This window comes from Aythya fuligula, chromosome 26 (genome assembly GCF_009819795.1).
Source record: "Aythya fuligula isolate bAytFul2 chromosome 26, bAytFul2.pri, whole genome shotgun sequence".
Classification (NCBI taxonomy): domain Eukaryota; kingdom Metazoa; phylum Chordata; class Aves; order Anseriformes; family Anatidae; genus Aythya; species Aythya fuligula.
Genome location: NC_045584.1, coordinates 4,835,767 through 4,855,440, shown reverse-complemented (window position 1 = coordinate 4,855,440; position 19,674 = coordinate 4,835,767). Strand labels below are relative to the sequence as shown.

Below are 19,674 nucleotides of genomic sequence, written 5' to 3'. Positions count from 1 at the left end.
GGAGCTCAGAACCACACATGGCAGCATCTGGGGAACACCAAAACACACACAGAGGGTTCGGGGGGGGGGGCAAGGAAGCGGCAGGGGGGACCCCAGGGCTCCGCTTTTGGGGAAAGTGGGGCTGGGACTGCCAGCTTCCAGCTGTCTCACCAGCACTGACATCCTGATGGGTCCCAGGGGCAACAGCAGCCTCTGCCCCGCTTCAGCTGCCCCTTGCCAACGTTTTCCTCAGGTTTTACTTTACCAGGGCGTGTGAGCGGTGGCACGTTTTAGTGCTGGGATGTGTCAGGGCTGCCAGCCTGGCTCCGTGCCCTGGGGTTTGGTGTCGTGCTGGTTGGGAACGAGCCTTGGCACTGAGTGAGCCCCACGGGAATCCTGCCTCATTTGTGCGTGTGGAGATTTCAGAATTTCACAGATCTCAGTGCGGTGTGGAGATCTCAGAAGGGCCTGACAGTGGGCGGGGGGAAGCACAGCTTGGCTCCCCTGCCTGCACCAAGCACCAGGTATCGCCACCACCCCTCGGGTCACATTTGCACAAAGTTTGTGTGCCCCTGGGGAGGGAACGCGGCTGTGGAGGGGACAGGGAAGGCCCTGGGGCAGCAGGGCAGACACCAGCTTCCCCCCACCTCCCTTTTTCTATTTCCTTCCGTGTAGAAAGTACGAGCCCGGATCTATGAATACGAATACGGCCTCATTTGCTTGGATGCTGTGCGAGATTCTCTGTGGGCGGGGGGTTCCACCTGGGGTGGCTCGGGGCTCTTTGGGGCAGTGGGGGCACCGTGGCCGTGTGCCTGCCCTCGACACGCCGTGCCTCAGTTTCTCCACCTCCAGCAGCAAGTGGGGGGCGGTTCAAGCAGCAGCCCTGGTAGAAGCAGCGGGGTTGTGCAGGGCCTCGTGCTGCGGGGCTTGGAGACGGGGTCCTGGGTGATGCTGCAGTCTGGGGACGAGGCCACACGCTGCGAGGAAACCCCCAGGGTTGGTTTCTTGGCCCCAGGAGCACCCTTTGCCTGCATGGTGCCCAGGAATGGCAGGACCCCTCCCTGCACGCTCTGTGGGGCGCAACCCCATCTTGCCAGGGCCTCCCTACTGCAGCACAAGCAGCGGGGTGTGCAGCACCCCCACGAGGGACAGGACAGTGCAACGTCCAGGGGGGGCCCTGCAACTGCTGCGGGGAAGCAACCGTGCGGCACTGGGAAGGCGTGAGCCCTGCAGGGAGAAATGCAGCAACGCAGTGGTTGCACTGCAGCTCGGTTGCGTGCAGCGTTTGCACACAGCGGTTGCACGCAGCCTGGCTGCATGCAGCAGCTGCACTGCAGGCCGGTTGCACGCAGTGTTTGCACGCAGCCCGGTTGCACCGCAGCGGCTGCAGGAACCGCTTGCACGCAGCCCGCTGGCAGCACAGCCCCGGTTGCACGCCGCGGTTGCAGCGCGGGCGCGCGGCGCTGCCCTGGCAACGGGCGCGCGGGCGGCGTGGGCGGGGCGGGGGCGTCACTTCCGCCGCGCGGCGGCGGCGGCAGTGGCGGCGGCGGGCGGGGCCGGGAAGGGGGGCGGGCCGCCATGCAGCGCCGCCCCCGCCTCGGCGGCCCGCAGCGGCCGGCCCGGCCCGAGCTCGCCCGGCCCGGAGGAGGCGGCCCCGGGGGGAGCCCCGAGCTGGGCTGAGCCGAGCCCGGAGCCTGGAGCCTGGAGCCTGGAGCCCGGCCTGCGCTGCGGCGGAGCCCTGGCGTGTGCAGGTAGCGGGGGCCGGGGGGGACTTGAGGGGGGGGCCTGGAGCTGAGGGGGGGGCTCAGGGGCTGAAGGGGGGGGGTCGTGGGGCTGAGGGGGGGCCCTGGGGTTCAAGGGGGGGCCCTGGGGGTTACCGGGGGGCCCGGGGCCGCTGCGTGCTCCAGGAGAAGCCGGGGGCCCAGTGACAGCCCCCTCCCCCCCCTCCCCATTTTCCCCCCTCAGCCTGGGGGCTGTGTGGGGAGAGGGCACGGGGGGGGCTGGGGGTGCGGGGCCGGGTCCTGCTCAGGGCCTTCCCAGCCCCCCCGCAGCACCACGCGGGGTTGGGGGGGGTCCGGCTGCGTCTGCGGCCACCTCACAGGCCCCCCCCCCCCCCCCCCCCCCCCCCCACGACCCCGGGCACAGCGTGTCCCCCCCCCCAGCTGTGGTGACACAGGTGAGGGCACGGCCGTGGGCGCCGCCGCCTGCCTGCGTGGCCACCGGGCACCCCCCGTTGGTGGCCACCGAGGTGCTCAGCACCCCCCCCGCGGCGTGCCCAGCGTGGGGCTGCGGTGTGCAGGATGGGGGGGACCCGAGTCCAGCTCCCAGCGCGGGGCTCCAGGCAGCGGCGTCCTTCTCCTCCGAATATTTCCGTGTGTGCCTCCCCCCCCAGGCTGCAGCCACCCCCTCCACCCTTTCCTCCTCTTTCCCAGCCCTTCGGAAGCAGATGGAGCGAATTCCTCGGGGTGTGGGCTGCTTTGACATTCCTCAGCCGCAAGCCTGTGCCCGAACTTGCAGAAAATAGTTGCTTTCCCCCCCTTCTTTCCCTGCTTTATTCAGGAGTTTTGCCCTCCAGCCACACACGCGTGCCAGCACCCGGGGAGGACACCAAGGGACCGCGTCCTTCGTGGCACCAGGCGTGCGATCCCGCGCTGCTGGCCTCCTGTCCTCGCCTCCCCGGCGTGGGCTGGCGCGAGGACGCCGCAGATCCCTGCGGGGGTTGCGGTGTGCGATGGGGGATGCTCAGAAAGCACCGGGGGGGGGGGGGGGGGGTTTTGGGTGCGGGGGGCTCAGCACCAGCGCGGGGCAGGAGGGTGTTACACGTGGTGGTGCGCTGTGTGGGTGAGGGGCTCATGGGGGCCGGGTTTGGTTGTGGTTGTGTGTGAGCGCACCGCGAGCCCCTCACTGCTGTCTGTCTGTCCCTCCTGCAGGCTGCCAGCGGACAGACGGATGGCGGCCGCCCCCCCCATACCCACGGCGCTCCAAGGACTGCCGGCCGCCCCGTGCTGCTGGCAGCTGTGACGAGGACGGGGCCTCTGCCGGCCGCCGCCAGCCCCTGTCCAGCTCGCATCCTCCCTCGCTGCCGGCACGCTCGGCTTCCAAGCCGCCGTCATGAACGGGCTGTCGATCAGCCAGCTCTGCTGCCTCTTCTGCTGCCCCCCGTGCCCCAGCCGCATCGCCGCCAAGCTGGCCTTCCTGCCCCCGGAGCCCACCTACGCCGTGGTCCCCGAGCCAGAGCCCGTCGGCAGCACCAGCACCGGGTCCCTGCGAGGCGGCGCCGCGGGGCGGTGGAAGCTGCACTTGAAGGACCGGGCGGATTTCCAGTACTCCCAGCGGGAGCTGGACAACATCGAGGTGTTTGTCACCAAGAGCAGCCGAGGGAACCGCATCGGCTGCATGTACGTCCGCTGCGTGCCGGGCGCCAGGTGAGTGGTGGTGGAGGTGCCGGCCTGGAGCTGCCGTCGGTCTGACCCCAGCCCGATGGACATTGGGCTGCGGCGGTGCTGGAGGGCTCGGGGCCGTCCTGCTCAGGTGGCAGCCTCCCTGCCCCAGCCTGACCCGGCGCCTTGCCGAGGGAGCTGGCCCTGCCGCGGGGCTTCGGAGGCATCTGACGGCACGGGTGAGCTCAGCTCTCAGAACCTGTTTGGCTTGTGGCTGAACTGGGAATGGCACTGAGCAGGTCGAGGGAGCGAGTCGAGGCACAGCCGAAGGCCACGGGGACCTCGGCGTCCCCTCCTGGATGCTGGCGTTCCCTAGGCAGAAAGAGGTGTCCTCCTGATGTCACGCCGCTGACACAACGCTCTGGGTGCGTGCCCAGCCTCGGCGTGAGGATTGCACTGAGAGCAGGGCGTCAGCGTGCTGTTTGCAGGCTGTTTGCACGTTTGGTCTAATTTGCTGGGCATGTTTGATTTTGCAAAGAGAAGAGCAATAGGGGTGAAAGCCAGGAGGGATTTAGGCACGACCTGCCCCACGTTGCCCTGCACGTCCGTGAGCTGGGAAGAGCTCGATGTGCAGTTGCTCCATCGGGGAGGGAGGACGTGACTGTGCTCGTGATGCCCCTGTCCGTGCACAGTGGCCATTTCTGATGGCCTGGGGTCAGCCCCCCACACCTCCCCCTCATGGAGCTGCCGAGGGGCTGGGGGTCTCCCTGCAGGCGGCAGAGCCAAACGCCTCGGGCAGGGCCTCCAGGAATTCACAGCAGCTTCCTGGGATCCGCTTGGACAGCTGGCGGGGGGCAGCGCGGACGTGGGGTGGGGATGGAGACCCCCCGGCCGGGCTGGGCGCGTGGCAGCTGCTCCCCGAGCTGGTGGCACCGCGGGGCTGCGGGGCGGGTTCAGGTGGGGTGGCTGCCTCGCGGGGATGTCTGCTCCAGCCCCGTCATCTCGCAGGTCCCCAGAGGGAGGAAGCCGGCGGCAGGATTGCTCTGCCTGCGCATCCGGGCTTTGGCGCCGTCCCCCCAGCCCGCGGAAGTGGCGCTCGGCGCGGGGCTGCAGGGAAGGGGCCGGGGCCGGCTTTGTCCCCACGTCGGGGCTGCTCCTCCAGCACCCAGTGGCTCGGGCTGAGCAGCACGCCTGGTTCCTGGGGCTCCCCGAGCCCTCTGTTGCCATGGTTTAGCTCTGGTGGATTTCAAGCATTTTTTATCTTTTTTTTAGTTTCCATTCCTGGGTGGAGGGGTTGGATTCCCTGGGGAGCCTTGGCTGCTGGCGTGGCAGCACTGAGGTGTGCTGTGTGCTGCCCCCCGACGTGAGGCCGCTAAGTTTAAGTGCTCACAGCCCGGTCTGGAGGGTGCAAAGCCAAACGGGAGCTCGTTGTTGCTCAATCATCTAAAAGCAGAAGAGAGGCCTTGCGTCCTGCCCTTGCTCTCCTCTCCGTGCCGTTGTGCTGTTTGTCCCCCTGCTCCTGCCCTGGCAAGGTCACCGGCCATCGGGCGTTGCTCAGAGGAGCCAAACCGGGGTGGTTGGGCTGGGATGTGAGGGTCTGACCTGGCCGCAGGCATCCCTCACTGGCTGCGAGGGCTCAGCAAGGAGTCTCCCCCCCAGCAGGAGAGAGCTGGGCTTCCATCAGCACGCTATTAGTGTTAATTTTTATGATTAACATTGTTTTTCCCCTTATGGTGGAAATTTTTTGCGTCTTGTCACTCCCACAATTCACTTCTCTCCCAAGGTCTGGTATCTTGCCAGGCTCAGGAGAGAAAAAAAGCTGCTGTCAGAATCCTTACTTTAAATCCCCATTGGGCAAATGGCCCCAAATCCTGAGCTTTCTACCAAAAATAGGCTCAAAAACTTCAACAAAAGCATCCTGCCCGTGGGCTGCCTGTTTCCACTGGTAGCGAGCCCCAGGCGGTGAGGGAGGTCAGGGGCGTCTCTGGGCTTGGGCCGGGGCTGTCGCAGGGACCTTCTTGTGGCCCTCTGGGTGCTGGGGTTTGGCTTTCGGTCTCCACAGGGGGTGTCCTGGGCACCCCAGCAGCGTCCCCAATTAACCCTCCGTGCCCGTCTCGCCCCGGCGCTGCAGGTACACGGTGCTCTTCTCGCACGGCAACGCCGTGGACCTGGGGCAGATGAGCAGCTTCTACATCGGGCTGGGCACCCGCATCAACTGCAACATCTTCTCCTACGACTACTCGGGCTACGGCGCCAGCACGGGCAAGCCCTCGGAGAGGAACCTCTACTCCGACATCGACGCCGCGTGGCAGGCGCTGCGGACGCGGTGAGCGGGGCCGGGGAGGGCAGGATGAAGCGGGCTCGGGACGGGAGGCAGTGCAGGGCGCTGGGTTTAGCACCGTGCTTGCGCCGTGTCTCCAGGCTCCCCGGTGCGCGTGGGCGGCCTGTGATCGCCGTCTGCCACCGCCGCGCTGCGGTGACGAGCGCTGAGGTGTCCCTGGTGGGGGTACGTGCAGCTGCCGAGGCCGCCAGGAAAACCCTGCGGGCTGGAGCTGTGGAAAACAGGAAATCTCCTTGAGAGGGGCCCAGGCTGCTTGGAATGGGAGAGGGGGGAGCGGAAAGCCTGCGGGCGGGGGCACCCAGAGCTGTGGGGATGCTGCGGGGTCTGGCCTTGCTCTGGGTGGCTGCCTTGAGGCTCACAGGGATGCAGTGGTTCCCACTGCTGGCACAGGCCGTGCTCTGCCGTGCCTGTGCCAAGCCCTGGTGGGAGCTGGGCCTGGCTTGCAGCTTGCCCGAGGTCTGGCTGCTGCCCTGGGGGGCTGTGACCCCCCCCTGCATCCTGCTGCCAGCGAGGCTGAGCCCTGACACCCCCACAGCTCACCCGGCTGCTCAGCCCAGGCAGCTCTGGGTCCGTGGTGGGGACAGCCCCTCCACCTCCCAGACAGGATTATCCCCGGGTTGGTGCTCCAGCTGGGGAAGCTGTGTGCAGCTCTTAATTAGCGCTAATTGCTACAGCATTAGCAGGCAGCTGGGGATGCAGGGCAGCTGCTTTGGGCACAGCCTGGAGGAGTTGGGGCTGGCCCCGCAGCCTTCCCTCGTTTCGCACCCTGTGTGTGCTGTGGCCAGAGCAGGCGGCTTCTGGCGACGTGACTCCGCTGCCTGCCGCGTGGGCACTGACCTGCCCTCCCCTCTCCTAGGTACGGGATCAGCCCAGAGAACATCATTTTGTATGGACAAAGCATCGGCACCGTGCCCACGGTTGATCTGGCTTCCCGCTACGAGTGCGCTGCCATCGTGCTCCACTCCCCGCTCACCTCTGGCATGAGAGTCGCCTTCCCCGAGACCAAGAAGACCTACTGGTTCGATGCCTTCCCCAAGTAGGTGGCCTGAGGGCGAGGGACTGGGGCACGGGTTTGCCTCGGGAGGGGCAGTGCCCGGACCAGCTCTGTCCTCAACACCAGCCCTGGCCACAAAGGGGTTATGGGGAGAATTGGGGACCCGTTTCCTAGGATAGCCCTAAACGTGTCCATCAGGATCCTCCTGCCTTGCATTTAGGCCCCTCAGGGGGATTGGTGACCCTTTCCGCAGTTGCTGTGCCACCTCCTGAGGACCACGCCGTGTGTCCACCCCACATCCCCTGGTGGCATCCCCTCCCAGCCACCCTGTCCCAGTATCTTTGCCCGTCAGCACTGGGGCCATCCCCCTGGCTCCTTGCTGCATATCGCAAGTCCCTGCGGGGTCTCTGGGACCTGTCTCTCCCTCAAGGGCAGTATTTTGGGCTCCTTCCCCTGCTCTGAGGAGGGCTGGGGTGGTGTTTCCAGGCAGAACAAGCTCTTGCTTTGCCTCTTCCTTGCAGCCAGGCCAGCGGGGCCCGAGGGACTGTCCCTGAGCTGGAAGCTGTGGCTGGGAGCCACCAGCCCACGCTCCACGTCCCGACGGCCTCGCTCGGCCTTTGTGTTCTGGGCCTCGGGGGCCAGGCTGAGAACAGCCTCACTTCCCTGCCCTGCAGCACGGCACAGCCGATCCCGCTGCAGGATCCCGCTGTCCCAGAGTGGTTTCCCTCAGCCCTGCCTGGGTCCCGTGGGGCTGTTGTCACTGCTGTCTGGTCCTCAGCTGTCACGCTGGCGGGGATCTTGTCCCGGAGCGTTAGCAGCGGCTCCGCATCCCTGCACTCTGCTGTGATCAGAGAGCATTTCCTGGTGCCTTTCCCTGAGGGGCTGTTTCAGGGGACAGAAGGAACAGGGGTGCCTTGATCCTTGTGCTTACCCTGTCTCTTGTCTCTTCCCCACCCCCCTTCTTGACAGCATTGAGAAGATCTCCAAAATCACCTCTCCCGTCCTCATCATCCACGGCACGGAGGACGAAGTCATCGACTTCTCCCATGGCCTGGCGCTCTTTGAACGCTGCCCCAAGGCCGTGGAGCCGCTGTGGGTGGATGGGGCCGGGCACAATGACATTGAACTGTACAGCCAGTACCTCGAGCGCCTTCGGAAATTCATCTCCCAGGAGCTGGCCAGCCAACGCAACTAGCTGCGGGGCAGGGAGCGGGGCGGGGTGGGGGTTTCTGCGTGCACGTCCGTTCTCCCAGCGCCCCCCGGTCCCTTCTGCTGGAGGTGCAGTGAGTTTGTCCAGCCTCAGCCTCGGGAGGTGGCTTGAGCAGACGGCACGTTTCCTGCGGGACGTGGGCTCAGCTCTCCTCCCTCCCTGCGTCAGCCCCGGCGCTGCTGGCACCACCGGCCGGGCTGGCAAGAGACGGCAGCTCGCTCCTTCCCCCCTCCCTGGCCAGACGAGAGCCCACCCTCCTGATGGCGAATCCTCGGCTTCGGACACGTCCTTGTCCCCTCTCCTAAAACAACAAACTCTCCGATTACTCCTGGCTGCTCTGCTGCTCTGACTATAGCAATAAGGCGAGTTGGAGAGGGGCTGGGCCGGAGGCAGCAGCAGGGCGGGTGCCTGTCCCCCCCGCTCCAGCGTCGCTACGTGCTGTGTGCCCCGCTGCAGGACGGAGGAGGTGGCAGCTCCTGCTCCCGAGGGAGCTTCTGGGACTGGAGCTGGTGATGGCAGCAGGGTGCCTGGTGCTTGGCTCTGGCTGGACAGAGCTGCCTCCCCAGGGGAGGCTGAGGATGCATGGAGGGGTGCCCTCTGCCTTGCCCCCTCAGCTCTGGCCCTGCTCTGCCTTCTCGGAGTGTTCCCTGCGTTCAGGTCTCCCCCTCTGACACTTCTCCCCTGCCCCTCGCTCTCAGTTCCCTCGGGGAGCGGGGTGAGGAAACCGGGCACCAAATAAAGAGCTGAGGTTTAACATTTTACCTGTGTGCACCCTTCTGGGGCCTCCTGGGGCTGCTCCCCCTGCCCCAGCCTCACGGTTCCAGCCCCTCTCCTTTCCCCAGCAGCCGATGCCTCACCTGGGTTGTGCCTGGACGTGTCCCCAGGGTGGGGGGCTGTTGTGGACCCCTTCCTGGGACCACCCTCAGGTCTGTGAGGGAAAGCGGGGGCAAATCTTGTTTGTGACGGGCTCTGCTCCCAGCCGTGCCGCTGACTGCACGGGGACCCCTCTGATTCCAGGTACAGCGAGGGGCTGCGGGGGTGTGCACTGGCCATGGGAATGGGTGTGTGGGATGTCCCCCTCCCTCCTGCCTGGGGATGGGGCTGTTTTGCCCCACACAAGGACATGGCACTCAGGTTTGTGCTTTTGGGGTGCGAGCCTGCTCTGAGATCACCTCGGGATGAGCTGGTGGAAGTGGCTGAGGGTGTTCCTGCACATCCCTCGTCGCTGGCTCAAACCACAACGCACCGCTCGGGCTCTTCTGCTGCCAGCGGGGACTCGGGGGCCTCCTGGGTGCCATTTCCCTGCTGTGTCCCTGTCCCCCTCCTGTCCCCTTCTGTCGCTCATGTGAGGAGCGATAATCTCCTTAAGCTGCACTCAGAGGGGCCTCGTGGTGGGGCCTTGCTGTGAGCCCACACTCGGAGCACTCAAATGCCCCCATTGTTTGGGACGGAGGGTACAGGGGGCCCTGCTCCCCACACACCCCTTGGCTGCCCCCAGCACCCCTGTGGCATCCAAAGCCACGACCCCTCTGCAGTGCCATGGAGGTGGGGGGACCCTTCCTTGGCAGTGGGACTCTGCAGGCACTAGAGGAGGATTTGGGGGGCAGCTTCAGGTTGTCTCTCCCCTTCTGGGGGATTTTGGCAGCTGGGATGCCCGGGCTCTCCCTGAGCATCCCCCAGCCTTCACCTCGCTGTGTGGCTGCAACAGCCTCGGGCTCACACGTGTACTGGAAGCCACTGCGGTCGCCCAGCCCCGCTGCCCCCAGCACCCGGCAGTGCCACCAGCCCCAACCCCGATTAGCGGGGCTGGAGCAGCCCACAGTGCCCTAATCCCAGCACAGAGGCATTTTGTTCACACCGGGTGTATTTTTATCCTCTTACTGCCGCCTGTTTCCTGTTGAGCCGCAGATGCTTTGGAGCGGCTCTGCATCGCTGGCGGGACGTCTCGCAGCTGGCGGTGGGGTTTGGGGGGACATGAGGGCAGCCTGCGGTTGTATTTACTGCATCTCAGTTAAGAAAAAAGCAAAAAGGCAGAAAAGTTCAGCTCAATCCATAAAGTTTAGACCCAGTGGGGGCTCCCCTGTGGGTTGAGATTGGGGCTTTCTGGGGCCGGACCCTTTGCTGGTCCTGGTCGAGAGGGCTCGGTCCTTACACAGGCCCAAGGAGGGAGCTGCAGAGACCCCAGAATGCCTGAGCCAGACCCACCTCAGGGGTCCTGGGCCCGGTGTCCCCCACCACTGGGGCCACACTGGGCTGGGAACCACTGGGATGTCACTTCTGTCCCTGCTGCTGGTGCCGCAGGTTGGGAACACCGCGAGGGGAGGGAAGTGGTGGGACGGGGTCTGGTGCCCAGGGGTGCTGCTGGGGGACCCAGCCAAAACCTGCAGAGTGTGGAGGAGGCAAAGGGCAGAGTCAGGCCTCCAAGTGCCCAGGTTCCCTCCTGCCACCTCAGCACAGAAGAGGGGACAGGGCAGGGGTCCCCCTGGGCCACCTGGAAGCCCCCAGCCTGGAAGCAAATGCAGCTCCTGCTCCCATTGCTGCAGTCACGGGCACACAGCTGGGCTGGGGAGTGTGTACATCTGTACACGTGTGTGTCTGTACTCGTGTGTACATCTGTGTGTCTGTACCTGTGTGTGTGTCTGTACCTGTGTGTGCAGTGGCTGTGGGAGGGGACACCCCGGATACCTTGAAGCTCCTCGGGGGACAAGGATGGCCCCGCTGGGGTGCCCCTGGCAGGGGCACGATGCCGGTGCCGATGGGGCTGTGGCCCAGGCTGGGTACGGAGGACCTGTGGCTCGCTGAGTGACCGGCCAAGAGGGGTTTAAGTCTTTTGGGACATAAAGGAGCCTTTTGATGGCCGGGGCCTGTGTGCCACAGTCATGAGACCCCGCTCACAGCCCGAGCTCAGTCATGGGATCCAGGAAACTGAATTCAAGCGTCTTAAGGAGCTTTTTTCCAAGCTCTGCTCTGGTTTTTCACGTGCTTGTCATATGAACAAAGACGGTATAAAAGGGCAGCGGGGAAGGGTCCCATCTGCGCTGGGGCTGGGGACTCAGGAGGGCGTTGGAGCAGGGAAGCCGGGGCGAGGGGCTCTGCGCGGCGCCGGCTAAGATGGAGGGAAGGGGAAAGGGAAGGGAAGGACGAGGAGAGGAGAGGACACAATGCTCTGGCAGCAGCGCCTGGCTCTGCCCCACCAGGTGAGTGAGGCAGCGAGCTGGGGGCTGGCGGGGACAGCAGGGGATGGGGACAGCGGTGGCTCTGGGGGAGCAGGGCCCACCTGCCCCAGGGCAGCAGCGCTGCTGCGAGCATCCTGGAGCGGAGACTGGCCCTGGGGAGAGGCGGCGGCGACAGCATCATGTCCTGGGCAGGAGGGAGCTCGGGGTGCAGCCCAGGCACCCCCAGCCCACGCTGCAGGGGCTGGTGGGGTCTGGGGGGTCCCTGGGGTCCCCCTGTGGCGGGTTGTGCCTGGGCCGGGCCTCTGCGGGTGTGCACCCATGGGGGGTACCCGCACAGCTGGGCACACTCACGTGTGTGCTCTGTGTGCCTGCAGACGTGTGCACATGCATCCGTGTGTGCACAGGCAGGTGAGCACAGTGGCACACACACACACACACACAGTCCCCACGCTGCCTTTTTCAGAGGCACACTCCTCACCCCCTCCGTGCACACCCACACATTGAGGTTACACCCCCGGCACACGGCACTGCCCATGTGCGCGTCCCCCTGCCCGCACCCCAAACCGCCCCCCGGGTAGAAGCAGCGCTGGGGCCGTTGGCTGGCACTGGCCATGGGCTGGTTGCTGCTTCCCATGGCCATGGGTTTGGGGATCCATCGGCTCCCCAAGGCTCCTGCCTGCTTTCCTCCCCTCCCGGCTCACTTCTCTCCTCCCTCTGCAGGAGCGCGTCCCATCCCTGGAGGATTGCGGGGCCGGTGGCCCCTCGCCCCCTGTGAGCTTCCCTTTGTCATCCTATGCCTGAGCGATGCCTGGAGGCTGGGACGGTGAAGGGAGGCCCACGGGCTGCCACAGCCCTGCCGCGACGATGCCTGGACACGGTGCATGCGGGACCAGGGAGCCGGCGGGGCTGGGAGCACCCTGGGGGCTGGAGAATCTCCTGAAGGGCTGGGGGCGTCCTTGGGGGGCTGGAGCACCCCTGGGGTTGGGGGGATGCAGGGCGGGGGGTGCCAGGATGGGGGGGACGGGACAGGCATCGCCCCACACACCGAAAAGCTGGTCCCTGCGAAGAGACGACCCTGCAGGAGGAAGTTTTAGCAGCTCTGAGAAATCGCCTTTTATTATTATTATTTTTTTATTTTCTTCTTCTTCTTTTTTAATTTTTATTTTTTAAACTTTATAAAGTCTTTGGTGACACATTTCACTGGGTGTCAGGGCCTGCGTTGGGACAACAGGGAATTTTTCATGTGGATGTGGAGAAAAGGTGACAAACTTGCGATGTGGAGCAGAAACCTGCCCTGGCAGTTACATGTTTGTGGTGACATGCAGTAACATGCGACACATGGAGATCTGCAACACGAGAAGCATTCAGTGACCAAAATACGAAGATTTCTGTTTGATACTTTTTTGGTCTTTTTCCCTCAAAAACTTCACAAAATTCACTCTGCTCCTGAAAATGAGATTATTTTGGGTAAGAAATAGGGTGGAAACGGGGGACCAAGTGCCTGCTGGGGCCCCAGAGACCCTCTCCTTGCGGGAGGTGTTTTGGGTGCTGGCACCCATGGTCCAGCCCCATGCTGTGGGGCTGAGTGTGGCAGAGGACTGGGACTGGGTTCCAGGGGGGGACCTGGCCCCGGTGGCCTGGGGAGGCTCGTCCCGAGGCCCCACTGGCAGGGCTGACCCCGCGCCATCCCCACAACGGGGCAGCCCAGGCTTTGTAATGGGATGAAAACCTGGGACTGAGTTTGGGGAGCCCAAATTGGAGGGTGCAGCTCTGGCACCCAGGTTCCCTCTTCCCATCCCAGTAGGTGCTGAGTCATTTGTGGGCACCCTGTGCACCCCATCTCTTTTCCCTGGAGGTGGCGTGGCTGCGGAGGCTGCCCGGTGCCTTGGCCTCCCCTGCAAATCCCCTGGGCCAAGCCAGGAAAATAGAAAAGGGGGGATTTGGAGAGCCAGGGATGGCTTTTTGGCAGCTTTTTCCTCTGCAGGGCATGTCTTACAGGGCTCGAGGCTCGCAGCTTTGCAGTACACTCTTTTTTAAAAGAGGGTTGAAATGGGATTGGGAAAATGCAAGCAGCAACCTTCCTTGAGAAAAAGGGTAGTGAAAAGGTGTGAAACCCCTTCACGTGTCATTTTTAAGCCAGTACTTCTAGTTTTGCAGCAAGGCTTTCAGTTTAAAAGCTGGCACACACATAGGTCTGTCTGTCCCAGCCCTGTTCCTTATTTAAATTAAATCAAATCAGGGTATTTTGTGAAGAGGTGGGAGCACTGGGGGGGGAGATGGGGTCACTCTTGGGAACCCAGTAGTTGATCTGGGAATCCCTCAGCAGCGTTGGAGGAACTCTTCTGGGGTGCTGAACCCCCCCAAAAGGTGCTTGCCCCCCTCTCCCTCTGCCCTGAAGGCGAGTGCCCGTTTCCCTGTACCTGGTCTGACTGCAGCGTTTGCGCACTCAGAGGAGCTGAACCAGCACCATCACGTACACAAGTGAGGGAAGAGACAGCCTGAATCGATTTGGGGTAGTTTTTCCACATGGGATCCTGCAGGTCTGGGCAGAAATGGTTTACCTTATAGTATTTTATATTATTTTGTCAGCTTCTGAGTTGAGTAAACTTGGGGCAAGAATTATAAGGCAGGGAAACAACATTATTCAGTGTGTCTGCATATGCGATGTTCCTATATGGTCTTCTCTATTAGAGCTGATGTTATATAAAATAAATTTCTTTCTCATAAAAATAAAAATGCTGTCTTTTTCTTTGGGGGGGGGGGGGAAGAACAGCTTTCTTTTTTAGTGCTCGTGGGAGGCAGAGAGCTGGCTGGCAGGAGTGTGCGTGGGGATGCTTGGTGTGAGCACTGCCTGGTACCTCGTAAAGCACTTTGTGTTGGTGGCATGTTTCTGCCCGAGGCAAGCTGCTATCCCCCGGTGTTTCCACCCTCCTGGTTTAAAAAATATGTCTATGCAGTTGTTGTGTTTGTCTGAAGCAGTGCTGAGAGGAGCCCTCAGCCCACATGTGCTTGTGTGACTTTTCCTAATGAGTGCCACTTGCTCCAGCAGCAAGGGATGGGGATTACCAGAAAGGATTCCTTGCTGCCAAAAATAACCAGGTTTGGGGGTCAGAAATCATTTTCTAAATGAACCATCTGTGCTAAACTTCTGGAAAATCTCAACCCCACGTTTTTTGACTGTAACTGAAGAGTCTGAAAGGGAATGAGGTATGTGGTAGTGCACGTGTGCTTCCTTCTGCTGGGAGGAGCTTTAGCGATGCTTTTCATTGATCATTCAGGTTTTCCAAAGCCCTGGCAGTGCTGGGGCACTGGTCTCTTGCTCAATTCTCCCCGTGCTTTGGGCAGCAGCAGGAGGTGGGTTCCTCCCTCACCTTCAGCCTCTGGGTTTGCTCTGCTGGGATACTGGGTGGGGGGGGGTAACATACAGGAAGGATCATTGAAAATAAAAGTTTTTTTGTTTCTTTAAGATGCCTATGAAACATAAATTCTGTCATCCTTCATTTGTCCTTCCTTGGGGCCATGAATTCCTCCTCCCACCAGCTGAGTACCTTTCTCTAAGTCATCCAGCTGGCTCCCTGCACCTCCCCAGTACTTTCCACCCTGTCTCCTGTCCTCGCTTTCACATGGGACGAGACTCTCCTGGTTCATCCCTCGTCTCTGAGCTGTGGCTCCTGCCTACACCTGGTGGGATTTCTCCTGGAAATCCCTTCATTTCTTGCTTCGTTTCTTGCTGTTGTCCCAGCCCGGCCTCCTTTGCTGGGGATGCAGCGGTCCCAGGGCGGGATGCGGGCAGGCTCCCTCCTCCAAGACCTCAAAGCCGAGGCCGTTTTGGGGGCTGCGGGGAGCTGGGATCACCGGGCACAACCCCTGGGACCCCAAAGGACCACCCCAGAACCGCACCGCGCGGCCGAGAGCCGCGTCCCAACGCTCCCTGAACTGCAGCAGCTCCGTGCCCGAGCACCTCTGGGTGCCCCGACACCCGCCCCGCCCCTTCCCCGTCCTCGCCCTGCCGCTGTCCCCAGCGAGCAGCGCCCCGCTCCCGTCCTGAGGGAGCCGCAGACCCCCACGGTCCTCAGCGGACGGCCCCCAGCCCTCCCGCGCCCTCCCCGCCTCACGCGGCCCGGCCGCCATTTTCCCCCCGCCCCCCTTCCCGCCGGGGCCCCGCCCGCCATTTCCCGTCCCCTCCCGCTCAGGCGCGCCGCGGGCAGCCCGGTGCTGGCAGCGGCTTCGCGGGGGGGACCTCGCGGGCCGGGCCGCGGCGCTCCCAAGATGGCGGCGGGCCCGGGGCGCTGAGGCGGGAGCGCGGGGCCCGGAGCCGCCCGGTGCCGCCATGCTGCGCTCCAGCGGCTACTTCCGCGGCATCGACTGCCCCTTCCTCGGCTCCGGGGGGTCGGGGCCGGCCGGGGGCCCCCCCTGCCGCCGGCCCTACTGCCATTTCCGACACCCCCCGGTGGCGGCGCGCTGCGGAGCCCCCGGTGCGGCCGCCGCCGCCGCCGCGTTGGGCCACGGCGCAGGTACGGCCCCGGCCGCGGCCTTCGTCCCCCTCCCCGCCTCCCTTCTGCCGGCCCGGGGCCTCCCCGGGGCCTCCCCGGGCACAAAACTGCGCCGCCCCGGGGGGAGGGGGAGCCCCCGGGGCCGCTCGGTGTGCGGAGAGAAACCGGGCCTCGGGGGGGGGGGGGTCTGGCCTCGTGAGGTGAGGGGAGGGGGGAGGCTCCGCACGGGCCCTGTGGTGAGGGAGCTGAGGGGGGCTGGGGCTGCAGCAGGCTCAGGGGGCCCTCCCCGCTCCCTGGGGGCTGTGGGGAGCTGGGGCCGGGCTCTGCCCGCAGCAGAGGGAACGGCCTCGAGGGGGGCCCGGCTGGGAGCGGGGAGACATCGCTGGCAGTGCTGGGACAGAGCCCGGGGAGCTGCTGGGGTCACCGGCACTGGGGGTGCTCGAGGAGGGGCTGGGCGAGGTGCTTGGCGACACGGCTCGGGGGTTGGAGCTGGTGATATTGGGGGCCTTTTCCAACCGTAATGATTCCGTGATCCTTGGAGAGGGTGAGCCCAGGGCTTCGATCTCCTCAGTCGGTATGGGAGGGTGCAAGAGGATGGAGCCGGGCTCTGCGGTTTGTGCCCGGTGACAGGACGAGAGGCAGCGGGCACAAACTGAAGCACGGGAGGCTCCGGCTGGTTACGAGGGGGCACTTCTGTGCTGTGAAGGGGACAGAGCGCTGGGACAGGCTGCCCAGAGTGGCTGTGCTGGAGGCTCCTTCTCTGGAGATGGCCAAAACCCACCTGGGTGGCGTCCTGCGTGACGTGCTCTGGGTGCTCTGGCCTGGCTGATCCTCAGAGGCCCCCCTCCAGCCTCAGCCGTGCTGTGATTCTGAGCCCCCTGCTCTGGAGAAGGCCGTGATCTTCGAGGATCCCTTCCAACCCAAACCATCCCCTGGTCACCGGCAGGATCCTGCAGGCACCTCCCGACCGTGAGGTGGGGAGCAGCTTCCTGCAATAACCGATCGCCCGAGGACAGCCTCCTCCTGTCGCCAGGCTGCTGGAGGACAGCTCTGTGCTCAGCCCTTTCCCTGTGCCCCCAGGCAGCCAAACTCACACAGCAGTGAGCTGTTGGGGCGGCCTTCTGACCTGCCGTGCTGTCTGTGGGCCTGGAGGTGATGCAGGAGCCGCGCCAGCAGCTGCTGGTCCTGCCGGTGGGGCTGCGGGAAGCCCCAGCAGGACTTCAGCGAGGCGTGGAGCAACGCCAGCTCTCTCAGAAAGAAGCTTGGCTACGGGAAGGATTGCTGTTGTTCTGCTCGGTTCTTCCAGCAGCTCTCGTCATTTTACTTAGTCATTATTTGCTGGTCTGCTTATTCTACTGGCAGAGGAAAGCCTTCGTTCTTCCCCCCAGAAGGCTGCTGCTCGCTTTCTTCTTGGTAAAGCGGTTATTCTGCTAGGCCATACGTGCTCGTGTGTGTGGTCTAATGACCTCAGGCCAAAGTTGTCAAAATAAACCACAGCTTATTTTTTTTTTTTTTAAATTATGCTTGCTTTATGTTGGCTTATTCGTAAACTTGAGAAATTAATAATTCTGTGTGTCCCCTGATCACCAGCTCGTCTTACCACGACAGTTGTCAAATTAAAAATAAATAAGCATGTTCAAGGCAGTCACAGTCAGACACATACACTATTATAAAACCAAAAACTCCTGCCTCTTTCAGTGCTCTGTTGAATTTGAAAAGCTCTGTGGGGCCCTTTAGGTGTGCTTAATGTTTCAGTTACCTTTCAGTGCCTTTAAATATCTGCAGACTGTCAGTTTGAGAGCAAGGTTTGCCCGTTTTGGGCTCCCACCTGAAACAGCTGCTGCTGTACTAAATAAACCTGGTGCTGGTTTTGCTTTTTGAAAAGCTTCAAGTTTTTGCTTACAAAATGGGGAAGCAAAGGTTGGTGTCTAGCAAAACCTTTCATGGCACCTGGACAGTTTGTGCAGCTTCTGATGGTGGTCGAAAGCGTTCACGTGAGAGCTGAGCGGGAGCGGAGCTGCTGGTAGAAGTGATCCCGGTCCTGCTCCTGCTGGGCCTGGCTCGGCTCCATTGGTGACCCAGGAGAAGTCCGTGTTTTAGGGAGGGAGAGAGGTTTGTTGGTTGTGTTATGGCTCTTAGAGAAGCTTCAGCTTTTTGAAAAATAAAAGCTGTAGTGGTTTAGTTTTCTCAGGTGAAGTGTCTGCCTCTCGGTGCCTGCTCTGCCTCATCCCCAGCCCCTTGGCATCTCTGCGCGGCTGTCACAGCCACGGCCCTGCACGTTCTGCCTCCACCTAGAGCTGGACTTCGGTCTTTTTTTTGTGTTAATTTAGACTGAGAAATGGAAAATACGCGAGGAACCCGCTGCAGAGCGCTGACCTTTAGAAGGGTGCTGTGTAAGGTGCTGGAGCGTCTGTGGGAGCAGAGGATGCTTCTGCTGTTATTTTTAAGCAGTGCCAAGGCTTAGCTTCATCTGATGGCTTCAGATGCGGTGCTCCTGCCCTTCTGCTGAAGCCACCGAGCCTGGAAGGATGTGCTGGAGACTTACACTAGAGGGTGCAGTAGTGTAGCTGCAAGCAGGCAACCATCTTCTTGCAAGCAGGCTCTCCATCCAGCACAAGTTGCTCCTGGTCAGCGAAGCTGCCTGTCTGGTTTTAAAGCAGCCTCATAACAGGCATTTTTGACCTATTTAATTGCAATGCTTAATACATGAGCTTTAAAAACTTTTTTTTTCCTTTTTTTTTTTTTTTTTTTTTTGCCAAACAGGTGGTTCCTGCACCAAGAGTTCCAGTGTAGATCTGTGTTTTCTGGGATAGAGCCTAGAAAAAAAAAAAAAAAAAAAAGAACATCTAAAGAACCGGCCTGCGAAGCATATTGATTCGAGGCTGGTGCTCACTTTGATGTTTGAGGATCACCTTAGGACTGGCAACAACCCCAAAACTCCTAGTAGGACTTCTGGGGCTTTGAAGTAGCTTTTGAAAACTGGGGAGGGGATCGGCTGTGGTGGAGGAGGCTGGGGACGTGTGCTGGGGGGAGCGGAGAGGAGGGGAGGAGAGGAATTAGTGGGGTGCAGCCCTGTCCCCCACCTCCTTGTTGCTGTTGCAGACTTCCTGAGGAGCGTGGTGTTGGCAGTAGGTGATCCTCGTTTCTTCTGCAGTGCTGAGAGAGCAGTGAAGGGGCCTCTGTGCCTGGTGGGGACCATCTCCAGCGGGAGGACGGAGCTCGCTGCCCCCTTTGTGCTGCTGTTTGCATGGGGCAGGTGTTCACTTTCCTTCCCCTCCAAAAGCAGCTCGGTAAATGCAAACTTGGCAGGTGAGGAGGGCAGCGGTGCGACGAGAGTGGTGCACGGGGCACGGCTGAGTGGGGCTTTGAGCTGTGCGAGTGCTTCGTGTGAAGCCTGTTCCCGTGTCTTTGCAGGTGGCTGTGGCTCCCCGAGGCTCGTGGAAATGCAGTACTGGCTGGGAGCTGAGGCCTCAGCGCCGTGGGATTTCCACGGTGCTGGTGGTGGGCTGAGAGACGGGACGTGAGCCTGTGCAGGGCTGGGAACCCGGGGGTTGTAAATTCTAATCCTGACTTGGCTGAAGTGCTTTTTCCATCTACCAAATGACTGAAACCCACCTGCTTCAGAGCGGGATGAAAAGATTATTGAATGTGTGTGAAGTGCCTTGAAAGCGTGCTGCCTAAGTAGGAGGGGAGAACTGCCTTCAGTCCTAAAAGCGTCTCTTCAAGAGCTGTGGAGGAGAAAAATGGGTCTCTCTTTAAAGTCTAGGTCCTGAGTATGCCGAAAGACATGAAAGAAGCAGAATGCATCTCTTCACAAACATCCGAAGGAAACCCAGCTCTGGTTTGGTGGCTTTGGAAGTAGCTGGCAGGAGATGCTTGAGAGGTGGATGCGTTCTGAGCGCAGAGCAGAAAGCAGCAGCTGGGTCTGGAGGTGCCAGTTTCTCTTTGCTCTGATCCTGGTGGGGGAGCGAGGCTTTCAGCACCCTGCCCTGAAGCACTTGAGCCTCGAGCAGCGCGTGGTGACGAGCGCGTGGCAGCCCTCCCCTATGACCCAAAGCTTTCCTTGTGCAGATTTGCCATCCGGATGGGCAAAGCTCTGCA

At 62.2% G+C, this 19,674-nt stretch overlaps 2 protein-coding genes across 2 annotated transcripts in view; both read left to right on the top strand.

The window, feature by feature from the left end:
* The first annotated feature begins 1,626 nt into the window (after positions 1-1,626).
* ABHD17A (abhydrolase domain containing 17A, depalmitoylase) lies at positions 1,627-8,665 on the top strand. Its single transcript, XM_032203680.1, has 5 exons — positions 1,627-1,730; positions 2,910-3,404; positions 5,491-5,685; positions 6,557-6,736; positions 7,664-8,665. Exons 2-5 carry the CDS (start codon positions 3,091-3,093, stop codon positions 7,887-7,889), a joined length of 915 nt encoding a protein of 304 aa, XP_032059571.1. The 5' UTR covers positions 1,627-1,730; positions 2,910-3,090; the 3' UTR covers positions 7,890-8,665.
* Positions 8,666-15,395: 6,730 nt separating this feature from the next.
* REXO1 (RNA exonuclease 1 homolog) overlaps positions 15,396-19,674 on the top strand; it is a 42,812-nt gene continuing 38,533 nt past the window's right edge. The window contains exon 1 of the mRNA XM_032203677.1: positions 15,396-15,594. Within this exon, the coding sequence (XP_032059568.1) occupies positions 15,411-15,594 (184 nt within the window). The 5' untranslated portion in view covers positions 15,396-15,410. The remainder of the gene's footprint in view (positions 15,595-19,674) is intronic.